The sequence below is a fragment of the Sapajus apella genome, unplaced genomic scaffold (genome assembly GCF_009761245.1).
Source record: "Sapajus apella isolate SASKATOON/1434 unplaced genomic scaffold, GSC_monkey_1.0 scaffold29, whole genome shotgun sequence".
In the NCBI taxonomy this organism is placed as follows: domain Eukaryota; kingdom Metazoa; phylum Chordata; class Mammalia; order Primates; family Cebidae; genus Sapajus; species Sapajus apella.
This window is the reverse complement of record NW_022436969.1, coordinates 23,204,431-23,227,967: the sequence shown is the minus strand read 5'-3', so window position 1 is coordinate 23,227,967 and position 23,537 is coordinate 23,204,431. Positions and strand designations below refer to the sequence as shown.

The window sequence follows — 23,537 nt, the reverse complement described above, 5'->3', positions numbered from 1 at the left end:
GGACAGCAGTGTGGCGGGAGGAGCAAGCCCCTTTTCTGCCTTTTCATGAGAGATGCAGGGGCACCTCTAGGAGAGGCTGTGGCGCCAATCGATGACACACACCTGTGGTCCCAGCATTGGGGGAGGCTGAGGTGCAATGATGGCTTGAGCCCAGGAGTTTGAGACCAGCCTGGGCAACATAGTGAGACCCCATCTCTAAAAAACAAAACAAAACAAAACAAAACAAAAAATTAGATGTGATAGCCTGCACATGTGGCCCCAGCTCCTCAGGAGGCTGAGGCCGCACACCACTACTGCACTCCAGAGCGAGGCCGAGAGGCCGCAAGTGCACTGCCGTTCCTGCTGGCAAGAGTCCCCGGACCCTGCGTGCAAACAGCACTGGGCGCCCTCAGACACGGCCTGTGGGCTTCGATGGGAGCAGGAGGCCGCCCTAGGGGGCGTTTTTTCCTAGTGCCGGGCAGGCCAGGGAAGCCGCTTCCAGTGCCCCCCAAGCACTGCTGGGCCACTCAGGCTGAGCCCTGCGCTGTTTTCCCAAACCAGCGATCAAAGTTGCGCTGCTCCCTGCGGCCTTATCGGACCACATTCACCTCCGTGCAGATGCGCATTCCGCAGACAAAGCAGCGTGTCGGCGCCTCGGTCTGTTTCTGGCCGGTGGGGCAGGGCAGCTTCCGGCTGCCGTTTGGCTGCGGCTGGATCCGCCAGCTCTGCTCTTGCCCTTCCATCACTGTGCTGGACTCCTCTTCAAAACAAAGAATGAACCCATTTTCAACCAACACAGAAGTTACGAAGACAAACAACTGTATAGTAATTAAAATCAGCTACTGCTACTTCTTCAGTTTAAGAACTGACCACCTCAAGAAAACTTCCTAAAACAGATATGCAGTGGAAGGCATAGAACAACCACGACTCACGCAGGTGCTTGTTTTTACCCCACTTTGGTCACCAAAGATTTGAAGAGGCTGGAGTCTGACATTTACAACTGTCCTCGCTTAAAAAATGTGATCGTCCCCCCAAAATACACAGCGACCTCTACGTGCCCCAGCCAGTGTGCGACCCTTTCTCTCCATCCCTGCTTCAGAGGTTTCCAGATCCCACGTTTCCTTGTTTCCGTCTAGAGCAGACCATCAGGTGACAAGTTCTAGACCATTCCTGCTGGAACTTAACAGAGCTGCTGCGGGAGCTCGAGGGCGCTGCGTCCCGGGGAGATCGCGCACCAGCACCCCACCGGGGGCCCCGCTGCCTGCCGGACTGGTGAGGCAGGCGCCGCACAGCTACGCTCGGAGGGAACTTGCAAGATGACTCTGATTAAACGCAGAAAAAACACTGACACGAAACGGTTTATCCAGCATGAGCCTATCTGTGTTTAATAAAGGAAGGGAAGAGAAAGGCCACACGAACACTTTCATAAGCACACAAAACTTCTGGAAAGCTTCGTGAAAGAGGAGCCAACTGGCAGCAGGGGAGGCCTTTACCCTTCAACGGACTCCAGACTCCTGAACTCTTTTTAAACCGTAAGCATGGATTGCTTTTATTTTTTATTTTTTAAATTAATGTTGTTTTAAACAACTTGGATTTAAAGATGGTGGAAAAAAGACCTTTGGCCGTTGTCCCTGAAACACTCACAAAACTACAGGGAGAAAAACAGGGACGCAAACCTCAGATACTTGTCCCCAGGGCAGGGCAGGGGCAGGCTGGAGGGGCCGGGCACATCCTGCAGAAAGGGCGCGGGGATCCCTGGACCCCAGCCCTCTGCCCGCGTGAGGAGCCTCGTCTGGAGAGGCTGAGCCACTCAAGGAAAGCCATTTGGGGGCCGAGAGGAAAGCCACGGTCCCAGGCCGCAGCCCCACAGTTAGCGCCCACGGGAGGCCAGGAGCAGATGGGAGGCCTGGAGCAGCCGCAGGCCCAGGAGAGCTGCCTGCTGATCTGCAGGAGGACTGGATGTGGGGCGGGAACCGGAAGATGCCAGAAGGCAGCGCACCCGCCACCGTCTGAGGAGGGGCCCGAGTGGAGGACAGTGTGGGCGGCCAGGGGCGGCATGGGCCACCTGCAGGGAGAGAAGGGCCTGGGCCACCGCGACAGGCAGGGCGGTAGGTGTCACCCCTAAGGGACACAGGCGAGGGCCTCGTGCCCTCCATCCACTCAGGCGGCGGGGCTGGCTGCACTGCTCCCTGCTGCGCGCTCAAGAAGAGAGGGGAGTCCATTCCGGAATCCAGCCCAGTTCTCCTCCCCGGCCCTGCGGGCCCTCGCAGCCAGACGCGCTCTTCGCCCCATACTTGCTCATCGTCTCCTGGCCTCCTCGCCTTCTTCTTTCCTTTCTTCCAGGAAGCATCTGCGGAGACACCAGGGGTCAGCTCCGCAGAGGGGCGGAGGATGCACTACATACCATAGTCACAACACAAACCACACTCAGGACACACCACACACACATCACCCACATGCACATCTTACACACATGCACACACCACACACATACACATCACACACATTACACACATGCACATGCACCATACACACATCACACTACACATCACATCCATGCACATCATACACACATGCACTCATACCACACATCACACACAGTACACACACATGCACCTCACACATCTCACACACATGCACACACCACACATGTACACATCACACATCATATACGCACAGCATACACACATCACACAGATGCACACACCACACATACACATCACATACACATCACACACATGCACATGCACCATACACACATCACACTACACATCACATCCATGCACATCATACACACATGCACACATACCACACAGCACACACATCACACACACATGCACCTCACACATCTCACACACTTGCACACACCACACATGTACACATCACACATCACATATGCACAGCATACACACATCACACACATGCACACACCACACACATACACATCACACACACATATACACATTACACAGAGCACACACACTACACACACATTCACACCACACACAGTACACAAATCACACAGATGTACATCATACACACATGCACACATGACATACCACATGCATATACACATCACATACAGAACACACACACACCTCCCACACATATACACACCACACACACCCCACATACCACACACATATACACATAGCACACACATATACACATCACAGACACTCCATACACACATATACACCTCACACACAGGGCATATACACCACACACACCACACATATATACACACAGCATACAACACACGCCACACACAGCACACTCACACCACACACTACATACCACACACACACCACACAACACACACACCGCACACAGCACACAGCACACAGACATAAGACGCCAGGCGAGGGTCCTACGTGCGCTGAACTCAGGGTGCGGCCATGAAGGAGGCAAGGCCCATGACCACCCCAGCTTGAGTTCAAGGAGAGCAAAGCGCGGCTTCAGTGACTCGGAAAAAATCAGCACGAAGTTCTTAAGAACTTCCGGACGCCCGGAGCCACACACGTCAGAAACAGATCGGGAAAGAAGGGGACGAGCGGCCCAGAGCAGTGCAGCGCGGCCGTGGGCCCAAGCCGCCGGCGGGTGGCGCATCCTCCCCTGGGAGCGGGGTGACCGCTCACCGTCGGGGCAGGGCCACTCGAAGTCCAGTCGCTGGCGGCCCAGGAAGCCAGGGAACGTTTGTGAAACTCAAGGAAACATCCGAAAAGGCTTCCACCGCTAAAAGGGAATGGCCGTGCACTGGCTTGGAGCAAGCAAAGAGGTGGGTACAGGACCTTGCTCACAGCAGCAGATGCGGATGCACCCAAAGGGCAGCGCCCCGTCGGCACAGGCCTGGCCACTCGCGCAGACTCTGCGCAGTCACCGCGGTCGCCTCGGCAACTGAACCAGAGGGCGGCTTGCTGGAGAGGCTCAGCTGCCTCCGTCCGACCCAGAGGGCCGCAGCTCAAGCTTCCTCGAAATCTAAATCCTGCCACGAAGCAAGGAATGAAAAAGAAAGAGGATGAACCCAGTGATTCTGTGTCACCGCGGAAGACTAAGGAGCTCCGGGCTGGAGAGCCGCCAGCAGCTGCGCATTTCCAGAGTCCCCTCGCAGTGCACACCATGCACGCGGGTCACAAGAGGCTAAAAGGCCCCTCTGTGAGTGAATACTGTACTCACCGCCATTTATGACAAGCGCAGGCGCAGGCCTCCTTAGCTCACAGCACTTTCAGAGTGTTCAATTATCCACTCGATGGCGGCCCACCCCTGCAACACAGAAAGATATCAGCACCGACTGGGTCATCCCGCCTCCAGCTGCAGACAGCAAGCGACAAGCCCATGGGCTAAACTGCGGAGGGAAAGCGCTGCAGCCTCAAGGAGACACAGCAGGGACCTTTCCGAGTGACCTCCACACAGGCAGGCAGTTCCTCCAGCTCAGAAGAGGGAAGGAAAACAGTGCCTAAGAGTCACTACTGTGTTAGCAAACCAGCACCCAGCGTGGCTCTCCCAGCCTTGGCACCCCTTTTAGCACAGTACAGCAAGTCCTGTCCCTCGCCTCCCGAATTTCAGCGCTGAGGCTGCCCCAGGAGGCTAGGAAAGCCCAGGGTGACACCTCCACGAACCCCCAACCCCATCCCCTGCACCTGCCCTCAGGCTGCCGCACTGTTTCCAGGCACAACACCTCTCCCCACCTTGCTAAAGGATGCAGTGATTCTCCCTTAAGTTTTCAACACAACCCCTAATTAAGTGAAATAAAGGAAAGCCAATTTGACCTCACTGAGTTTACCCCAATTTTTTCACTTAAAAGGCCCAAGATAGCTGTGGCCTCATTGAATATTCCCTTCCTCTTATAATATTTTCTTCCACAAACATTTAGGGCTCCTGACCTAAGCCAAGCATTGGAAACCAGGATGGGTGAGATCTGGTCTCCTTCCTCCAGCATGGACAAAGCTCTCCCCATTGGCCTTTGCTGCCCTACCTCCTCTGAACTGAGTTAAGCTGCTCAAATACCTATTTCTCAAAACCGGATTCTTCTACAATATTGGACAGACAGGTTCTTCTACTGGTGATGAGACTAAATGCAAGCCATAAATGGTTTTCCGCTAGTTGGAGAGTTAAGCATGGAAGGACACTGGAAAGGGAAGTGCAGCCTTAGGAATCACCCACTGATCCTGACAATGAAGACTCACCTCTGACCTCTAAAAAGGAAGAAAGAGAAGGAGGGAGGGAAGAGTGAGGGGTATGGGGGACAGACAAAGGGAAGGCATGAGCCTGTGAAGCAAGCCCAGGTGAAAAGCAAAGGCCCTGCTCTGGCAAGTGGTATGATTTAAATGTGAGGAACAGGAGAGAGATCCAAGGTGACCGATCACTAGCAGCTCAGGATTGTAGCTCCCACCGAAAGCGCAGAGAACGAGAGGACGCCACACTTTCAGATCAATTTTTGTTGCTCACGCACCAGGAGATTCCCAGCGGAGGAGCCCCACGGGTCGCCAGCGCGACTCTTGTGGCCGGCGAGGCAGTTTTGCCGCTGCCTTGGAGCGGCGGCTCTCGGTGCAGAGTCAGAAAAGCACCATCAATCAGAACGCCGCTGTTTTGGCCGGCGCAGTGGGTTGCTCAGATTTTAGCGCCGGGAATCAACAAGTTGGACGTCCATTCAGAAACCCAGTTATAAAGACAGTAATTATAAAGACCACAGATGAATAAATCTATAACGAAGGGAAGAAACCAGCCTAAAAAGGCTGACAATACCCAAAATCAGAACGCCTCTCCCTCTACAGGGGATCACAGTTCCTCATCAGCAACAGAACAAGGCCTGATGGAGAAAGACTGTGTTCCATTAGCAGAAGCAGGCTTCAAAAGGTGGATGATAAGAAACTTCTGGGAATTAAAAGAACTTGTTCTAACTCAATGCAAAGAAACTAAGAACTTTGAAAAAAAGTTTGACAAAATGTTTACAATAATACACAATTTAGAGAGGAATATAACTGAATTAATGGAGCTGAAAAACACAACACGAGAACTTCACGAAGTATGCACAAGTTTTAACAGCCGAATTGATCAAGCAGAAGAAAGGATATCAGAGGTCGAAGACCAACTTAACGAAATAAAACGAGAAGACAAGATTAGAGAAAAAAGGATAAAAAGGAACGAGAAAAGTCTTCACGAAATATGGGACTATGTGAAAAGACCTAATCTACATTTGATAGGTGTACCTGAATGTGACGAAGAGAATGAATCCAAGCTGGAAAATACGCTTCAGGATATTATTCAGGAAAACTTTCCCAACCTAGCAAGGCAGGACAATATTCAACTCCAGGTAATACACAGAACACCACAAAGATATTCCTCAAGAAGACCAACCTCAAGGCACATAATCGCCAGATTCACCAGGGTTGAAATGAAAGAGAAAATACTGAGGGCAGCCAGAGAGAAAGGTTAGGTTACCCATAAAGGGAAGCCCATCAGACTCACAGCAGATCTCTCAGCAGAAACCCTGCAAGCCAGAGGAGAGTGGGGGCCAATATTCAACATCCTTAAAGAAAAGAACTTTCAACCCAGAATTTTACATCCAGCCAAACTAAGCTTCATAAGTGAAGGAAAAGTAAAATCTTTTGTGAACAAGCAAGTACTCAGAGATTTCATCACCACCAGGCCTGCTTTACAAGAGCTTCTGAAAGAAGCACTACACATAGAAAGGAACAACCAGTATCAGCCTTTCTAAAAAATACCAAAAAATAAAGAACATCAACATAATTAAGTACTTGCATTAACTAATGGGCAAAACAGCCAGCTAACATTAAATAGCAGTATAAAACTCACATATATTATTATTAATTCTAAATTTAAATCGACGAAATCCCCCAATCCAAAGACACAGACAGGCAAAAAAAGCCAAGACCCATTGGTATGCTACATCCAGACCCATCTCACATGCAAGGATACACAAAGACTCAAAACAAAGGGATGGAGAAAAATTTACCAACCAAATGGAGAGCAAAAATAAATAAATAAATAGAAAGCAGGAGTTGCAATTTTTGCTGATAAAACAGACTTTAAAGCAACAAAGATCAAAAGAAGGATATTACATAATGATAAAAGGATCAATGTAACAAGAAGAGCTAAAGATCCTAAATATATACGCACCCAATACAGGAATACCCAGATATATAAGACGCATAAAGAGACTTAGGCCCCCACACAGTAATATTGGGAGACTTCAACATCAATATTAGATGGATCAATGAGACAGAAAGTTAACATCGATATCCAGGACTTGAACTCAGATACTTTAAATACACAAAATATACACTCTTATCAGTACCACATCACACGTATTTACAGGTTTAAATGAAATCTTGTTAGTTATTTTCTTCCCTCATTTTATTTATTTATTTTTCATGTCCCTATTATTAAACACAATTACAGGCATACCCATTTCTAGACAGCATTCTAGCCCGGGCAATAAAGCAACACCCCTGTTCTCTCTCCCTCTTCCTCATTCTTCCTCTCCTTCATTCTTTGTTTTTCTTTTTTTTTTTTTTTTTACTCTTTCTCTTTCTTTCTTTCTCTTTTTCTTCTTCTTCTAAAAAAAAAAAAGTGAGGAACTGCTTCCTCCCGAACACTCAAGCTCTTTCCATCAACTCCGCTGGAAAGGAGGGCAACATGGACTCCTAGAACAATTTCTGCCTTCACTCCAGTGCCCTGGACACAAAGGGAGGGCCATAGACGGCCTCCTGGGATCCACCATTTCTCCTCTGACTGCCACAAAGCTCACTGCCAAATCCTGCCAGGGAAGAGATGTGAAGACCATAGCAGACTCCATGGAAGCATCACTGCTGGAGAGATTCAGCCAAAGCCACTTAATGCCCATTAAATAGGAAACTACTATCAGTCCTGAATAGCCTACCTGGCACTGTTAACACCTTATATTCCTGATGTCGTGGGTTAATTTGCTTTGGTAACTGAGCCTATGACATTTGGGCTTTTTGAAGTGGTAGTTGCCTTGGCTGGGTTTATGCCCCGGGTTTACCCCATATATTCCCTACTGCGAAGAGAAACTTTGTGGCTCCCTTGGCTTTTACAGACATACTTCCCTCAGACCTGGGTCAGCCTTTCCCTACCCTAGTTTTGCAATACTATGGCATTATGAGCTCAGCACAGATGGACATCCGTAGCACTCAGGAGGATTTTATTTGTTTATTTATTTATTTTATTTATTTTTTGAGACAGAATCTCGCTCTGTGACCCAGGCTGGAGTACAGTGGTGGCTCAGCTCACTGCAACCCCCACCTCCTGGTTTCAAGAGATTCATTCTCATGTCTCGGCCTCCTGAGTAGCTGGGACTACATGCGTGCACCACCATACCTGGCTAATTTTTGTATTTTTAGTAGAGATGGGGTTTCGGCATGTTGGCCAGGCTGGTCTTGGACTCCTGGCCTCAAGCAGTCCACCTGTCTTGGACTCTCAAAGTGCTGGGATTACAGACATGGGCCACCGTGCCCAGCCAGGAAGATTTATGAGACTAAAAATGTAATCTTCTTAATCTGGCACTTACCAATAGAGCACACATGACTCCTAGGACTGAGATACATACCTTCTTTGCGTTGGATGATATTGTGTTGGCCATTAAACTTTCCAAATAACTACCGAGGCTAATCCCCTTCACAGTGATGATGGCTTCTTGTGTGAGCATGGTCCTGCGAAAGAGCAAGAAAAGGGGTGACCAGCCCTGAGAGAGAGGAGGGTCTACCCTGCCCTCACCCTTGGCATTCAATGTGTCAATCCCACAGGAGATTACTCACATTTCTGGGTTCTCTGGATGAGGTATGTACACCAACCTCTCATTAACTGACACCAAATTTGTGAGTGTGATCTTAAAAAAAGAAAAAAAGGTTTAGATTGTATTTCTCTTGCATTGCTTCCCAAACCATCTGCCGTACTCTTCCATCCCAAAATTAGTATTTAGTGGGGCCAGAACAGAAGAAGCATTTAGGCATTGGAGATGCCACCACATTAAGTCCTAGGAAACTATGGCTTTGCTCTTCCTTCTGGCAACTGTCATCTGTCCCACTCCACACGTGAGCAGGGCTGTGGCCTTGAAGGTAGAGTCAAGCTGCCAAAACTATGAGCAGTTGTATTACAGAAAAGGACAAATAATCCTGTGTGTCCGCGCAAGTGAGAGGAAGCTTTTCACCTACCCATGGCAGCCCACAGAACACTGTCTCCTAGGACTGGATAGGACAGACTCTGAATCTACATGGAGACTGCAGGGTTCTTGTCTCCTCCAGTACCACTTCCTGTAAACAGCCCGACTCCTTATGTACGTATTTATATTTTCTTTCTCTGAAATTATTTTTATTTTTTATTTTATTTTATTTTTATTATTTTTTGAGATGGAGTTTCACTCTGTCACCAGGCTGGAGTGCAGTGGTATGATCTCAGCTCACTGCAATCTCTGCCTCCCGGGTTCAAGTGATTCCCTTGCTTCAGCCTCTTGAGTAGCTGGGACTACAGGTGCGCCATCATACCTGGCTAAATTTTTTTTGTATTTTAGTAGAGATGGGGTTTCATCATGTTGGCCAGGATGGTGTCGATCTCCTGACCTTGTGATCTGCCCGCCTCGACCTCCCAAAGTGCTGTGATTACAGGAGTGAGCCACTGTGCTCTGCCTCTTTTTTTTTTTTTTTTTTTGAGACAGAGTCTTGTTCTGTTGCCCAGGCTGGATCAGGGCTCACTGCAGTCTCAATCTCCAGGTCTCAAGTGATCCTCCCACCTCTGCCTCCTGAGTAGCTAGGTCTACAGGTGTGCACCACCACACCTGGCTAATTTTTAAACTTTTTGTAGAGATGGATATTGCCATGCTGCCCAGGCTGGTATCAAACTCCTGAGCTCAAGCAGTCCTCCTACCTTGGCCTCCCAAAGTGCTGAGACTACAGGTGTGAGCCACTATTTTTCTATCAAAATATATATTTTGCCTATATTTTCTATCTATTTAAACACTGGAGTTCTAGAGCCACACTATCTAACAGAATTTTCTGTGGTAACAGCAATGTCCTATGCATGCTGTCTGATGGGGTAGCCACAAACACATGCTGCTAATGCACACCTGAAGTGTGGCTCATATGACTGAGGAATGAAATTGTTAATTTTATTTTATCAGAATTAGGTTTTTTTTTTTTTTTTTTGAGATGGAGTTTCACTCTTATTGCCCAGGCTAGAGTGCAATGATGTGATCTTGCTCACTGCAACCTCTGCCTTCTGGGTTCAAGCAACTCTCCTGCCTCAGTCTCCCGAGTAGCTGGGATTACAGGTGTCCGCCACTACGCCCAGCTAATTTTTGTATTTTTAGTAGAGACAAGGTTTCACCATGTTGGCCAGCCTGGTCTTGAACTTCTGACCTCAGGTGATCTGCCCGCCTCGGCCTCCCAAAGTGCTGGGATTACAGGCATGGGCCACTGCACCCAGCCATAATTAGTTTACAATTAAATAGCCACGGGTTGTTGGCAGCTGCCACACTGGACAATGAGCTCTAGAATTGCTTCATTATTTAACCCAATTCACCCTCTTCTCAAAGGGCCAATTATAAAAGACCATGTTTTAAAAAGCTGAAGCAGTGAAAAGCAAATTAACCTTTCTGTAGTGATAAACACTGATTTTATCAGTAATCTCTCACTGAATCTGCCCCCCTCACACCTGCCTCACTGTCCCAATGCAAATGGTTAGTAGGAAATCTCTCTCCACCTGCTGAGTGCCGAGTTATTAAGAGTTTCATATGTATGGTCATTACATTGAACAGAAATATTTAACAATATCAATTAAAAATGAAACTGATTAGTTGTCATTTTATGTGCAATATTTTATGCAAGTCACTGTGTTTCATAAACCTGACTTCTCTGAGGTTTGTTCTTTTCATTTTTATACAAGAAATGTGAGACTGAGAAAATGTAAACAGCATCCCCAAGTCGTCGGGCCATCCAGCGGTGGCTTCAGGATGCAAGCACACGTCTGTCTTGCTCCAAACCCCATTTCCTTTCCATCAGACCTCACTGGAGCATAACCTGTTCCTTTTTACATACAACTGAGTTTTCTGGAAGGATAAAGTGGAATTTCATAAGTAAATATTGGTTTTGGGTGCAGAGAGAACAGAATACATAAGTTGTCAGGATAGCGACAGGGGACCCAGACAGGCTCCTGTGACTTCGTGCAGCCTGGGACAAGGGGCCAATAGGCCAGGGGACATTGGCAGAGGTCCAGGTAGTTCATTAAGGAGCTAGGCTCTACCCTGCAGGTGGCTTAGTCTCATGTCAGCACACAGGGATGCACTCACTGCTTTCTACAGAAGGTGCTCCTAGCTGGGCAGAGTGTAGCTGGCCAGCAGCACTGAGCGTCCCTGAGGCTGTTCCCACGGCCACCTGGGAAGCTCACAGGAGCTCCCGAGGCCTCAGGGTGGGGAAGGGGAACCACAGGACCCAGAGCGGCTCCACTTTGTTTCAAACACAGGGCCTCCCACAAGATGCTGAGAAGATGGGGAGCTGCCCAGGTACCGGTTTGGGTACTGGCGCATGGCTGCCTGAATGACCTGCTCCTCAACTGTGTCCCTACCCACTGTGCCCAGCAGCCCTGCCTGCCCCTGGGCCCAGGTCACCCCTCCCTCACCGCAGCACCGCTGGCCGCACCTTCAGCTTCAGGCCAGACACTCCATGGCCCTTTGGGAAAGGGCTGCATACTCAGGATGTGCAAAGCAGGCTTACCTCTCAATTTCCAGACCTGATGGGCCCTACCAGGGCCCTGACCAGAGAGAGGAGCTGCACCATGGGCCTCCCATTCCTCACTCCCCAGTCTCACCCTAGGCAGCCTCTGGTACCTCTCGCCTGGACAATTACCTGCCCAGACTACCGGCCTCCCTGGCTCAGGTCCCAACATCTCCCCACCCTCTCTCCACAAGGCTGCCAGGGTATTCTTCCCAGCACACAACCTGGCTACCTCGCCTTCCGGCAACAAACGCTCGGTGGCTTCCTCTTACCACAAAAGCGGCCTCCAGCTCCTCCGCCTTCTGTGGTGTTGTCCCTGCCCCTCTCCAGCCTCCTTCCTTCCACACACCTTCCCCTCTTAGTCTCCAGCCCACCTGTTTGTGGCTCTCTAAGGCTCAAGGGCACCCACTGCCAGTGTGTCTGGAGAAGACCTGCCAGCCTCCCTGTCACCTACATTCACGCAGCCACTTGGAGGGGCTCCTGCCTGCTGCCACCTACACAAGTTGTTTAGATGCCCACCGTGTTGTTTAGAGCCAGTCAGGAGGGCATCTCTTTTAATCCTTGCATTCCCCATGCCTAGCACTGTGCTGGGTGCCTGGCAGGCTCCTGATGCTGTTGGCAGAACCAGTAAATAAGTGGTGGCTACAGCCAACCGTGGCACTGGAGACAGAAAAGGGAGGCCAGATGAGGGCACCACTGACTTCAGCCACCATACCCCATTTCTCTATTTGCTGAAAATAAGGATTATTTTATGAAATAAATAATTTTCCTAGTCCATGCATATTCTCCCCAACATGTTCTTTGAATTTGCATTAGGCCAATATACTACTATTTTTTTTTTTTTTTTGAGTCTCACTCTGTCACCCAGGCTGGAGAGCAATGGCATGGTCTCAGCTCACTGCAACCTCAGCCTCCTGGGTTCAAGCAATTCCTCTGCCTCAGCCTCCCAAGTAGCTGGGACTACAGGTACCTGCCAGCACACCTGGCTAATTTTTACATTTTTAGTGGAGATGGGGTTTCACCATGCTGGCCAGGCTGGTCTCAAACTCCTGACCTCGTGATCTGCCAGCCTCAGCCTCCCAAAATGCTGGGATTACAATCGTGAGACACCAAGCTCGGCCCATACTTTTTTTAATTGACAGAAGTGACGGAGGAGTGAAGGGGGAAAATAGCTTTAAAAATGCCTGTTGGTGGTGCACACCTGTAGTCCCACCTGCTTGGGAGGCTGAGTCAGGAGAATCACTTGAACCCAGGAGGTTGAGTTTGCAGGGAGCTGAGATCCACTGCACTCCAGCCTGGGTGAGAGAGAGAGAGAGAGAGAGAGAGAGAGAGAGAGAGAGACTGACTCTGTCTCAAAAAAAAAAAAAAAAAGAAAGAAAGAAAAGGCAAAAGCACATTGGAAGGCATCACTTGAGACCAGGAGGTTGAGACCAGCCTGGGCAACATACCGACACCTTGTCTCTACAAAATATTTAAAAAATAGCCAGGTGTGGTGCCACGTGACTGTGGTCCCAGCTATTTGGGAGGCTGAGATGGGAGGATCACCTGAGCTCAGGAGTTCGAGGCTGCACTGAGCTATGACCACACCACTGCGCTCCAGCCTGGGTGACAGAGCAAGACCCAATCTTTAGAAAAACAAAACAGCCTGCTGGTTGTCGCAACGGTGGTTATCTTGTGGGAGGTACCCAAGGGGTCTCAGAGGCTGGTCAAATTCTGTTGCTTGACCTGCCTGCTAGTTAAGAGGTGTGTTCACTTTGTGACAACTCATCATTGTGTGCATTTTTCTATATACTTATACTTGAATAAAAAGATAAACTGCTAAATGAATTCAGCCTTTCTATTAAACATAAGCACCACCGAGACAAAGATGTGCTGGAAATAGAATTAAACAAAGGCCCTGCCACCATCCCCCAGACGCAGAGTCCCCTCTCATCTGAGGCCATTGCTTACATTGGTGGAACAAAGTTCCATTTTCTTTTCCACTGGATCCACCACAGAATGTTCTTGGATGTATGTCAAAGTCCTACTGGTTCCCAAAATCTAAAACACAAAGCAAAACTAGCATAGTGGAACGTTAAATATTCTACTTCAGATCACCACCGAACACCATTGTATTTACTAATTAATTCGCTATTCAATAAATGGTAGCATGGGATGCAGCCAGGGACAGCGACAAAATCCCTGTGTCCAGGGCACTTCTGCTCCAGCAAGTGAGCCACTGAGCAAAGAAATGAATTCCTCAGAGTGGAGCGCGGGGAAGCACTATCCTCCCGGCAAAATAAAACAGGCTGCGGGCAGTGGAGCCCGGAGGCCCCTCTGCTGGGTAAGGTCTGGGCAGAGCCCCAAGGAGGAAGGTGCCACCAGAGTGCTGGGGTGGGGCGTTGGGCCGGGGTCGGCAAGTGCAGGCCCTGCAGCAGGAGCTGGGCTAACCAAGGGGCCTGCGCAGGGGCCAGGGCTTGGACCGCAGGAGGAGGTGAGCTCGTGGCGCCGGGGTTGGGCGAGCGGTGCCCAGATTCCCATTTCCAGTGACCTCCCTGGCTCTGAGGAAGAGTCTGTGGGGGCTGAAACAGGTTGAAGCCTAACCCCCTTCCTGTGGGGGCACCAGGAAGCGTCTGGCTGGGGACAGTGGGATTTAGAGGCGATTAAGCCGGGAGGAGGGTGTGTGGCGGTGCTAATCCAGCATGCCCGGGGCCCGGTGGCAGAGCAGATGGGGATGCCAGATGCCAGGCGGCGCGGGGCAGAGCCTCCTGTGCCCACCCCCTCCATCTCGGGGAAGACCCCCCACTACCCCCCGACCCCGTGCTCCCTGATGTCGGGAAACCACCCCCCCGCCACCCTCCCACCCCCTGATCTCGGGGAAGATCCCTCTACCGCCTCCCCCACCCCGAGCATCCTGATCTCGGGGAAGGCCTCCCACCACTCCCCCCAACCCCGCGCCCTCTTGATCTCGGGAAAGACCCCCCCCCACCGGCTCCCCGATCTCGGGGAAGACAACCCTACCGACCCCCAACCCCGCCGCGCCCTCCGATCCCCGGGAAAACCCTCCACCGCCCCCCTACCCCGAGCCCTCTAATCTCAGGGAAGACCCCTCGCCGCCCTCCCAACCCGGTGGCAGCCTGAACAGCCGAGGGCGGGACAAGGGGAGGAGGGACGCGGGAGAGGGCAGGGGAGGAGGGACGCGGGAGGGACGCGGGAGGGGGCGGGGGCGGAAGTGGGGGGGTCAGGCGCGTTGGGAGCCGCAGCCCCAGCCCCGCTCACCGCTCTCACGAGGCCAGGCAGCCCCCACTCGGTGCTGAGCAGGCGCAGGCTGTGCAGGCGGCCGCGGCAGTCCACGCGGCGCTGCAGCACGTCCACGCCCAGCACGCTGGGGTTCATCGGGTTCGGGTACTTGCGCATGGCCGCCTGGATGACGGTGTCCCACGGGTGGCTGCGGGGAGAGCACAGGCGGCGGTGAGCAGGCCCGGGGCCGGGGCCGCAGGGGTAATGGGGAGGCAAAAGCCGCAGCCAGACCTAGTCTCTTCGCTTTAATGAAAGGCTTGTCGGACAAATCCGAGGAGTCCCGCGAGCCCTCCCGGGCCGCCCGCTCCGCACCCGCACGCCTCGGCACCTGGCTACCCCACGGTGTTTAACAGAAACACACACCTGCCTCCGCGCCCCCAGAGCGCGCTCTGCTCCCCCCTACTCTCGGGCAACTGAGGATGCACTACTTTGTTCCCACTTCTAATGGTCTATGGCTGAAGCAGCCACACTTCTTTTCTGATTATAAAAAATGTGTTCAAAATTTTGAAAAAGTATGGACATTTTATTTTATTAATTATGTTTTGAGACGGAGTCTCCCTCTGTTGCCCAGGCTGGAGTGCACTGGCACAATCTTGGCTCACTGCAACCTCTGCCTCCTGGGTTCAAGCGATTCTTCTGCCTCAGCCTCCTGAATAGCTGGGATTACAGGCACCAGCCACCACGCCCGGCTAGGTTTTTGTTTTGTTTTGTTTTTGTATTTTTACAAAACAGAAAAGAAAAAGTAGAGACGGAGTTTCACCATGTTGGCCAGGCTGGTCTCGAACTCCTGACCCGCCTAGGCCTCCCAAAATGTTGGGATTACAGGCGTGCACCACCGCACCCGGCTTATAAAGACATTTTAAACAATCTACAATTCCACTCTCCAAGGATCACTGCTGTCAACATTCTGCGTGCATTCTCCCCCTTGCCACCACACAAACCTCACATTTCCCCAAGCCGCGCCTGGCTAGGAGGACCGTATAATAATGCAAGAACAGCGATGGCCCGAATGTCACAGCTCTCAGCACCACCTGCTGATGGAGGCTCCCAGCCCTTCCAAGGCCCCCAGTCTCCTTGGGCATCCCAGGAGTGTCCCTTGCAGGACAACACCGCTCCTTCCCTGGCCCTGAGGCCTTTCTCCTTGGTTTTTGTTTGTCTGAGACAGGGTCTCATTTATCACCCAGCAGGCAGGAATGCAGTGCTGCCATCAGGGTCACTGCAGCCTCAACCTCCCAGGCTCAAATGAACCTCCTACCTCAGCCTCCCCTTGCCCCACCTCCAGTGGCTGGGACTATAGGTATGTGCCACCACACCTGAATTTTTTTAAATTAATTAATTTTTTTGAGATGGAGTCTTGCTCTATCGCCCAGGCTGCAGTGCAGTGGCGCGATCTTGGCTCACTGCAACCTCTGCCTCCCGCGTTCAAGTGACTGTCCTGCCTCAGTCTCCCTAGTAGCTGGGATTACAGGTACCTGCTACCACGCCTGGCTAATTTTTGTATTTTTAGTAGAGATGGCCATGTTGGCCAGGCTGGTCTTGAACTCCTGACCTTGTAATACAACCGCCTCGGTCTCCGAAAGTGCTGGGATTACAGGCATGAGCCACCGCGCCCCGCCAATTTTTAATTTTTTAAATTTTTTTAGGTCTCATTATGTTGCCAGATTGGTCGTGAACTCATGGCCTCAAGCAATCTTCCTGCCTTCACCTCCCAAACTGCTAGGATTACAGGAATGAGCCACCATGCTCAGCCTCCCCTTGCTGATGGAGGCTCTCAGCCCTGCCATCAAAAGAGGTCACAAGCTGCCCATTGCTTTCTAGAGCTCTGCACTTGGTTAGGCCTGAAACCTGCAGGGGTCAGACACACGTCTGATGGGAGCCAAGTGAGGGGCCACCACACCTATTCAGCATGGACCTTCCCCCAGGCAGCTGAGGGAATGCCAGCAAGTCACTTTATCGCCCTAATTGTCCTAATCCATTCTTCCTTCAGGGTGTGCTCTCTCTCTAGGAAACCTCTGCAAAGACAAACATTCTCTGACAAGATCATTTCTTCAGAAGTGCCCAGAGAGGTTTGTCCAGCTTATGTGCAGACACAGCCCAGAGGCAAGACTGGATGTGTGCACACACATCTGCACCATGCACACTCACACACGTGTGCGCATACACATGCATACACACATACATGCACAAGGACACACATCTTGAAAAATTAAACTGGGATTACATTCAGCATATGAGTTTACCATCCACTTTTTAATAACTGCTGCTGAACACTTTCCGATATCATGGAGCCATTTTCAGAAATAGGATTATAAACGGCTGTACCTTAGGTCATCTTGTGGCTGTGTATATTTTACCAGTCTTCTATGGTGGCTTATGTTATGTAGATTGCTTTCACTTTTAGATGATAAATCATAACAGTAGTGAACATTTGTGTACATTAGTCTTTCAACACATTATTCCTTAGGATAAAGTTCTAGAAATAAAATTTTCAAATAAAATATGAAAGCTTATGAACATATTGAAGTTTTTATTCCATATTTTGGTCATTTTTTAATATAACTGAGTGATCATTAGTTTACCCTCATCAAACTCTCGTCCTAGGTGAAAGTCAGCAGCAGGTCCCAGAGGAGAAGAGGTCCTGCAGCTCCCTAACCTATGTTCTTTTATCACATTCAGTGGCCTCTAAATTGTCAGGGCCTGGCCTGGAGTCCTCTTTAATGATAGAACACCTGGGTTCAGTTTTTCAAGCCATGCAATTGTGTCACTAAGTTGACACATTCCACTGGTGAACATAAAGGGATGAATGGGATGAAGAAGCCCAAACTGGGTGGTCCTAATCACCATAAGAATTCAGTCAGCTTGGAGTCCTTTCTCCTCTCTGAGGGTTAGGGAAGAACTGTCAGGGACACGGTAGACCCCAGAGCTAGGTAAGAAAGGTGAATCTGCAGATACACGGGAAGCAGAAAGGGTCTCAGTTGCCCAGGAGAGCCTTCTCAATGAATAATCTGAAGGCTTTTAAGTTCCTTAGACTGGTTCCCACTGAAGTCATTACTTTAAGCAGAATAGGCTATGCCTTCAAATATCAAGCTTAAAATAATCTAAACATTAAGGATTTTTTGCATTATACTTATCTCAAATAATGTCTCTTTCATATAAAAATCTTGCATCTTAGTGCTGGGTGCAGTGGCTCATGCCTGTAATTCCAGAACTTTGGGAGGCCAAGGTGGGCAGATCACTTGAGGTTAGGAGTTCAAGACCAGCATGGCCAACATGGTGAAACCCTGTCTCTACTAAAAATACAAAAATCAGCTGAGTTTGATGGCACACGCCTGTAGTCCCAGCTATTCAGGAGCCCGAGGCAGCAGAATTGCTTGAACACAGGAGGCAGAGGTTGCCATGAGCCAAGATCATGCTGCTGTACTGCCTGGGAGACAGAGTGAGATCCTGTCTCAAAACAAAACAAAACAAAGAAATAAAAATTAAAAAAAAAGAAAAAAAGTTTTAGGCAGGCAGGCGTGGTGGCTCATTCCTGTAACCCCAGCATTTTGGGAGGCCAAGGCAGGAAGTTCACTGTGACCAGGAGCTCAAGACCAGCCTTCGCAACAGAGCAAGATCCCTATGTCAACAAAAAATACCAAAGTTAGCCAGGTGTGGTGGCACACAACTGTAGTCCCAGCTACTCCAGAGGCTGAGATGGGAGGATCACTTAAGCCAAAGAGTTTGAGGCTGCAGTAAGTTGTGATTGCGCTACGGCACTCCAGCCTGGGCAACAGTGAGACCGTCTCTAAAAAAAGAAAAGAAAAAAAGATGCAGGCAGCCACAAACAAGATAAACAGCCTGCTACACCCCACCACCAAGTGACCCGAGGCCTCCATCAGCTGCTCCATAGCTTGTGGGCTGCACACCCCGGGGGCTCCAAGACACTTTCAGGCCACAACTGTTGTCACAGTGCTACTGAAATTTGGCCTTTTTTGCTGTATTGACATTTGCATTGTTTCTGCAAAAGCAATGAAAGGACAGAGCCAGCATCTTCCCAGCATCAAGGCAGGGCTCCAAACTGTGCGTAGTCACTGCAGTCCTCAGTGCGGTGCACTGGGAAAACAATGCCAGTTTCTCTTAAGGACATCTGCGATGAAATGGTCAAGCAATTAATTTGATGACTGCTTGACCCCTGAGTACTCTTCTCTTTGATATACTGTGTGGAGGAACAGAAGTGCACCAGAAGCCCCTCTGCTGCTGAGGCCCAAGTCCCTCTGCTGTGGGGTGTCTGGGGGCACTGGCACCTGTTCATTTTGAGGGGGAGCCCCTGTCTCTCTGCTGCTTTCCACTGCCTGTCTCTTGTACTTGAAAGAGCAATCAACAGAAAGAACAATAAACAGACAAACTTTGCTTATTCAGACTTGGGGATCTGGCAGACGACTTCTTAAAAATTAACAAAGTGAGCCTGTGCTTCAAGGAAAACAACTGATAGTATTTGCTGCCAAAGATAAAATTTGAGCTTCAAAGTGATAATTTGGCTGGGCAGGATGGCTCATGCCTGTAATCCCAGCACTTTGGGAAGCCAAGGCGTGAGGTCAGGAGTTCGAGACCAGCCTGGCCAATATGGCAAAACCTCACCTCTAGTAAAATACAAAAATTAGCCAGGCATGGTGGCACACCCTTGTAATCCCAGCTACTAGGGAGGCTAAGGCAGGAGAAGTGCTTGAACCTGGGAGGCGGAGGTTGCAGTGAACCAAGATCACACCACTGCACTCTAGCCTGGGTGACAGAGTGAAACCCTGTCTTGGAAAAAAAATATACAAATAAAATAAAGTGATCACTGAAATTTTAGAAAACTTGTATCTGCTACCAGGAGCTGGACGACTGCTCTATGCTGCATGCTCAATGACAGCCTATATTCCAAACGTTATCAAGTCATACTTGGGTTAAAAACTCATTCGTGTACAAGACAGGCCAATGGGTTTGTTGTTGTTTTAAGAGATGCTGTGCGGCTGGCACGGTGGCTCACGCCTGTAATCCCAGCACTTTGGGAGGCTGAGGCAGGTGGATCACAAGGTCAGGAGTTCAAGATCAGCCTGGCCAACATGGTGAAACCCCGTCTCTACTAAAAATACAAAAATTAGCTAGGTGCATGGCAGACAGCTATAATCCCAGCTACTCGGGAGGCTGAGGCAGGAGAATCCCTTGAACCCGGGCGAGGGAGGTTGCAGTGAGCTGAGATCATGCCACTGCACTCCAGCCTGGGCCACAGAGTAAGACCCTGTCTCAAAAAAAAAAAAAGAGATGGTGTGGCTCTGTCACTGCAGCCTCATGAGCAGCTGGGACTACCGGTACAAGCCACCACGTCTAAGTTTTGTATTTACTTTTTGTAGAGATGGAGTCTATTAGGCTAATCTCAAACTCCTGAACTCAAGTGATCCTCCGGCCTAGGCCTCTGAGCTTGTTACTCTATTCATTATCGTTTCAGGTTTTGTATTCCAACTAAGTGTGAAGAAACCACATTTGTTCTATCACAGCAGCAAAGAATAGCCCCAATTACTTAAAAAGAATACTAAGATACTCCCACCTTTTCTAACTGCGTATTTGTGTGAGGCTGGGGTTTATCCATACACTTCAACCAAAACTACATATATTGCCAAACACAGACTGCAGAAGCAGGTATGAGAATCAAGTTATCTTCTATTGAGCCAGATATTATAGATACTAGTAAAAACGGAAACAGTGCCACTCCCCTCACTAATTTTTAGAAAATACAGTTTTTTATTCAGAAACATTATGTTAACACAATAGGTTTATTGTTAAATTTAATAAATTTATTTTTTCAATTTCTCATTTTTCATTTCTAATATGGTAAATATTGACAGGTATAACCCACATAAGCAAAACTGTTTAGGGTTTTGCTAAGTCAAGAAGTCCTGAGGCTGAAGAGCTTGAAATCCATTGGCCTAAGTGGGCCCTTAATTAAGCCTGTTGCCCAGGCTGGATTAAGTGAGTGGGAGACAGACGCAGGGCTGGTCACTGCAGTTTGATTTGTAATAAGGGGAAAACTTAATGTCCTTCAATAAGGAAAAGGATAAATAGTAGCACTTTCATACAGCGATTATAATCTATCTATACCTACATATGTTTATGTAGACATCTATAGTCATCTCATATGGGTGGATTGTAGAAAAACAATAGGGCAGGCACAGCGGCTCATGCCTGTAATCCCAGCACTTTGGGAGGCTGAGGTGGGTAGACCACTTGAGGTCAGGAGTTTGAGACCCACCTGGCCAACATGGTGAAACCCTGTTTCTACTAAAAATAGAAAAATTAGCCGGCAGGCATGGTAGTAGGCGCCTGTAATCCCAGCTACTCAGGAGGCTGAGACAGGAGAACTGCTTGAACCTGGGAGGCAGAGGTTGCAGTGAACTGAGATCCTGCCATTATACTCCAGCCTGGGTGACAGAGTGAGACTCCGTCTCACAAAAAAAAGAAAAGAAAATAATATGACACATGTAATAATGACACATGCATATACACAGAAGCAGTCAAGTGGACCCGTGGAACGCAGAGCCCCTGAGAAGAATGCCCACCAAACTCATCCTCATAGCTCCCTGCAGCGAGGGAGACACAATGGAACAGCAGCGGGGAGGGAAGAGTGGGCTTTAACTCATCTGTAATGTTCAATTTCTCTTCCCTGCTCCTGGCTAGAAGGCAAGCTTGCTTTAGGCATGACTCCCGGTACCCCAAAGCCGTTCCTGCTGAGACGGGCATTGCCAGACATTCCCAGCAGCTGTCGGAATCAAAGGTGTGTGCAGCTTTGAATCCTGCTGGAAATCTACTTGTGATGGGGTCCGTTATTCAAGATTTTGTCAGGTCTGCCTGAAACCTCATTCAATGCTGGAAGACATTTTAAACCCTGTTTATTTTTAAATGTGCCTTTCTATATTTTGGTCCTATATTTTAAATTATATTTAAACTACTTTCACCCTTGTCTAGGTAACACACACATTAATTCAGCTGGGTTTCCCCAGGGCTCTCTGTTTATGTCCGAGTGTTTACCCTGCTGTCTGCTGGGTGATCTCAGGGCCTGTGGAGTTTCTTCTTGATGTGGACACAGGAAGAAAACTTGATAACATCAAAAATGTTTGTATCTAATTATTTCTTCATTTCAAAAGTACTGTAATCCCAGCACTTTGGGAGGCCGAGGCGGGCAGATCACCTGAGGTCAGGAATTCGAGACCAGCCTGGCCAACATGGTGAAATCGTCTCTACTACAAATACAAGAAATTCGCCAGGCGTGGTGGCACACACCTGTGGTCCCAGCTACTCAGGAGGCTAAAGCACAAGAATTGCTTGAACCCAGGAGGCAGAGGTTGTGGTGAGCCAAATTTGTACCACTGCACTCCAGCCTGGACAACATAGACTCTGCCTCAAAAAAAAAAAAAGAAAAAAAAAAAGTAAATTTATTAATTTCCAATCAAATGTTCACCTAACAGCACAACAAACATTTTTTTTTAAAGCATAGAAAGAAAAAGAAAAGTCTATAATCCTCAAAGGAAAACAATCAGGGATTTCAATAGATGAAACAAGGTAAAAACTGCACAGAGTCCAGCCAGGAAGCCAGGTTTCCAATTTGTACTGTCATTTGGATGCTATGCCAGCTCATGGTGCCACATCGTTTATAATCTGTCCAGCCACAGGCCAGTGACAGCATCCTCAGCCAGCCACATTCCACATTTGTCAGGCTCCATTACCGCCCTTTGCTTTTAGGTTCAAAAATCTATTGCTGAGAATCAGCACCTAGTCCGCAGCAGCTCCAGTGATGACTGGGATTCCTTTGGTGGATAGCTGCCCTTGTCCTGAAAGTGCATCTGGCCTCCATATGAGATTCCTCACCCCTTCTGAGCACTTGCTAGGGGCCAGGTCCTGGCGGGGTGCCAGGAGTACAAAATGAATGACAGGACGGGAGAAATGAAGTACTGACCCTCTACCACATGGTGAGCCTCAAAAAGCACTCAGACACAAAACGCCCCATATTGCAGGAAGACATTTGTCCCGACAAGAAAAATTCACAGAAACAGAAAGCAGATTCTGGTTGCCTGGGGCGGGGGTGAAAATGGGGTAAAACGGGAAGTAATGTGCCTGGGGCACCACTGCAGAACGATGGAAGTGTTCTAAGACTGCGTGTGTGACGGTCGTACTTAGTAAAAATTACTGAATTGTACATTAAAATGTGTATAATTTTATGGCATGTAAAGTATACTTCAGTAAAGTTTAAAAAAATAAATGGGAGCCAGGCGCGGTGGCTCACACCTGTAATCCTAGCACTTTGGGAGGCTGAGGCGGGTGGATCACAAGGTCAAGAGTTTGAGACCAGCCTGGCCAATATAGTGAAACCCCGTCTCTACTTAAAAATACAAAAATTAGCTAGGCATGGTGCTGGATGCTTGTAAAACCAGCTACTCGGGAGGCTGAGGCAGAAGGATCGCTTGAACCCAAGAGCCGGAGGTTGCAGTGAACTGAGATCGAGCCACTGCACTCCAGCCT

General features: G+C 49.2%; 2 protein-coding genes across 5 annotated transcripts in view; both read right to left on the bottom strand.

Annotated features, from left to right (window-relative positions):
* Nucleotides 1-1,159: 1,159 nt before the first annotated feature.
* On the bottom strand, nucleotides 1,160-4,100 carry LOC116561356 (translation initiation factor IF-2-like). The gene is made up of 3 exons (XM_032293101.1): nucleotides 3,618-4,100; nucleotides 1,624-2,375; nucleotides 1,160-1,301 (listed from the first exon to the last, which is right to left on the bottom strand). Exons 1-3 carry the CDS (start codon nucleotides 4,098-4,100, stop codon nucleotides 1,160-1,162), a joined length of 1,377 nt encoding a protein of 458 aa, XP_032148992.1.
* PRELID3A (PRELI domain containing 3A) overlaps nucleotides 1,666-23,537 on the bottom strand; it is a 152,034-nt gene continuing 130,162 nt past the window's right edge. For 2 of the 4 annotated variants that reach the window (XM_032293424.1, XM_032293425.1), the window contains exons 2-7: nucleotides 14,985-15,153; nucleotides 13,677-13,766; nucleotides 8,778-8,848; nucleotides 8,570-8,672; nucleotides 4,156-4,242; nucleotides 1,666-2,329 (exon numbers count right to left, since the gene is read on the bottom strand). In XM_032293424.1, the coding sequence (XP_032149315.1) occupies nucleotides 4,189-4,242; nucleotides 8,570-8,672; nucleotides 8,778-8,848; nucleotides 13,677-13,766; nucleotides 14,985-15,153 (487 nt within the window). In that variant the 3' untranslated portion in view covers nucleotides 1,666-2,329; nucleotides 4,156-4,188. Of the gene's footprint in view, nucleotides 2,330-3,280; nucleotides 3,965-4,155; nucleotides 4,243-8,569; nucleotides 8,673-8,777; nucleotides 8,849-13,676; nucleotides 13,767-14,984; nucleotides 15,154-23,537 lie in introns of those variants that run through there. The other 2 variants (XM_032293426.1, XM_032293427.1) reach the window with 2 other exon arrangements.

Coding starts and splice junctions, on each gene's coding strand:
- LOC116561356 (XM_032293101.1), bottom strand. CDS start 4,100: ATGGTGTGCACTGCGAGGGGACTCTGGAAATGCGCAGCTGCTGGCGGC. Junction 2,376..3,617: donor CGAGTGGCCCTGCCCCGACG/GTGAGCGGTCAC, acceptor TATGGTATGTAG/TGCATCCTCCGCCCCTCTGC. Junction 1,302..1,623: donor GTTTTTCTCCCTGTAGTTTT/GTGAGTGTTTCA, acceptor GCGTTTAATCAG/AGTCATCTTGCAAGTTCCCT.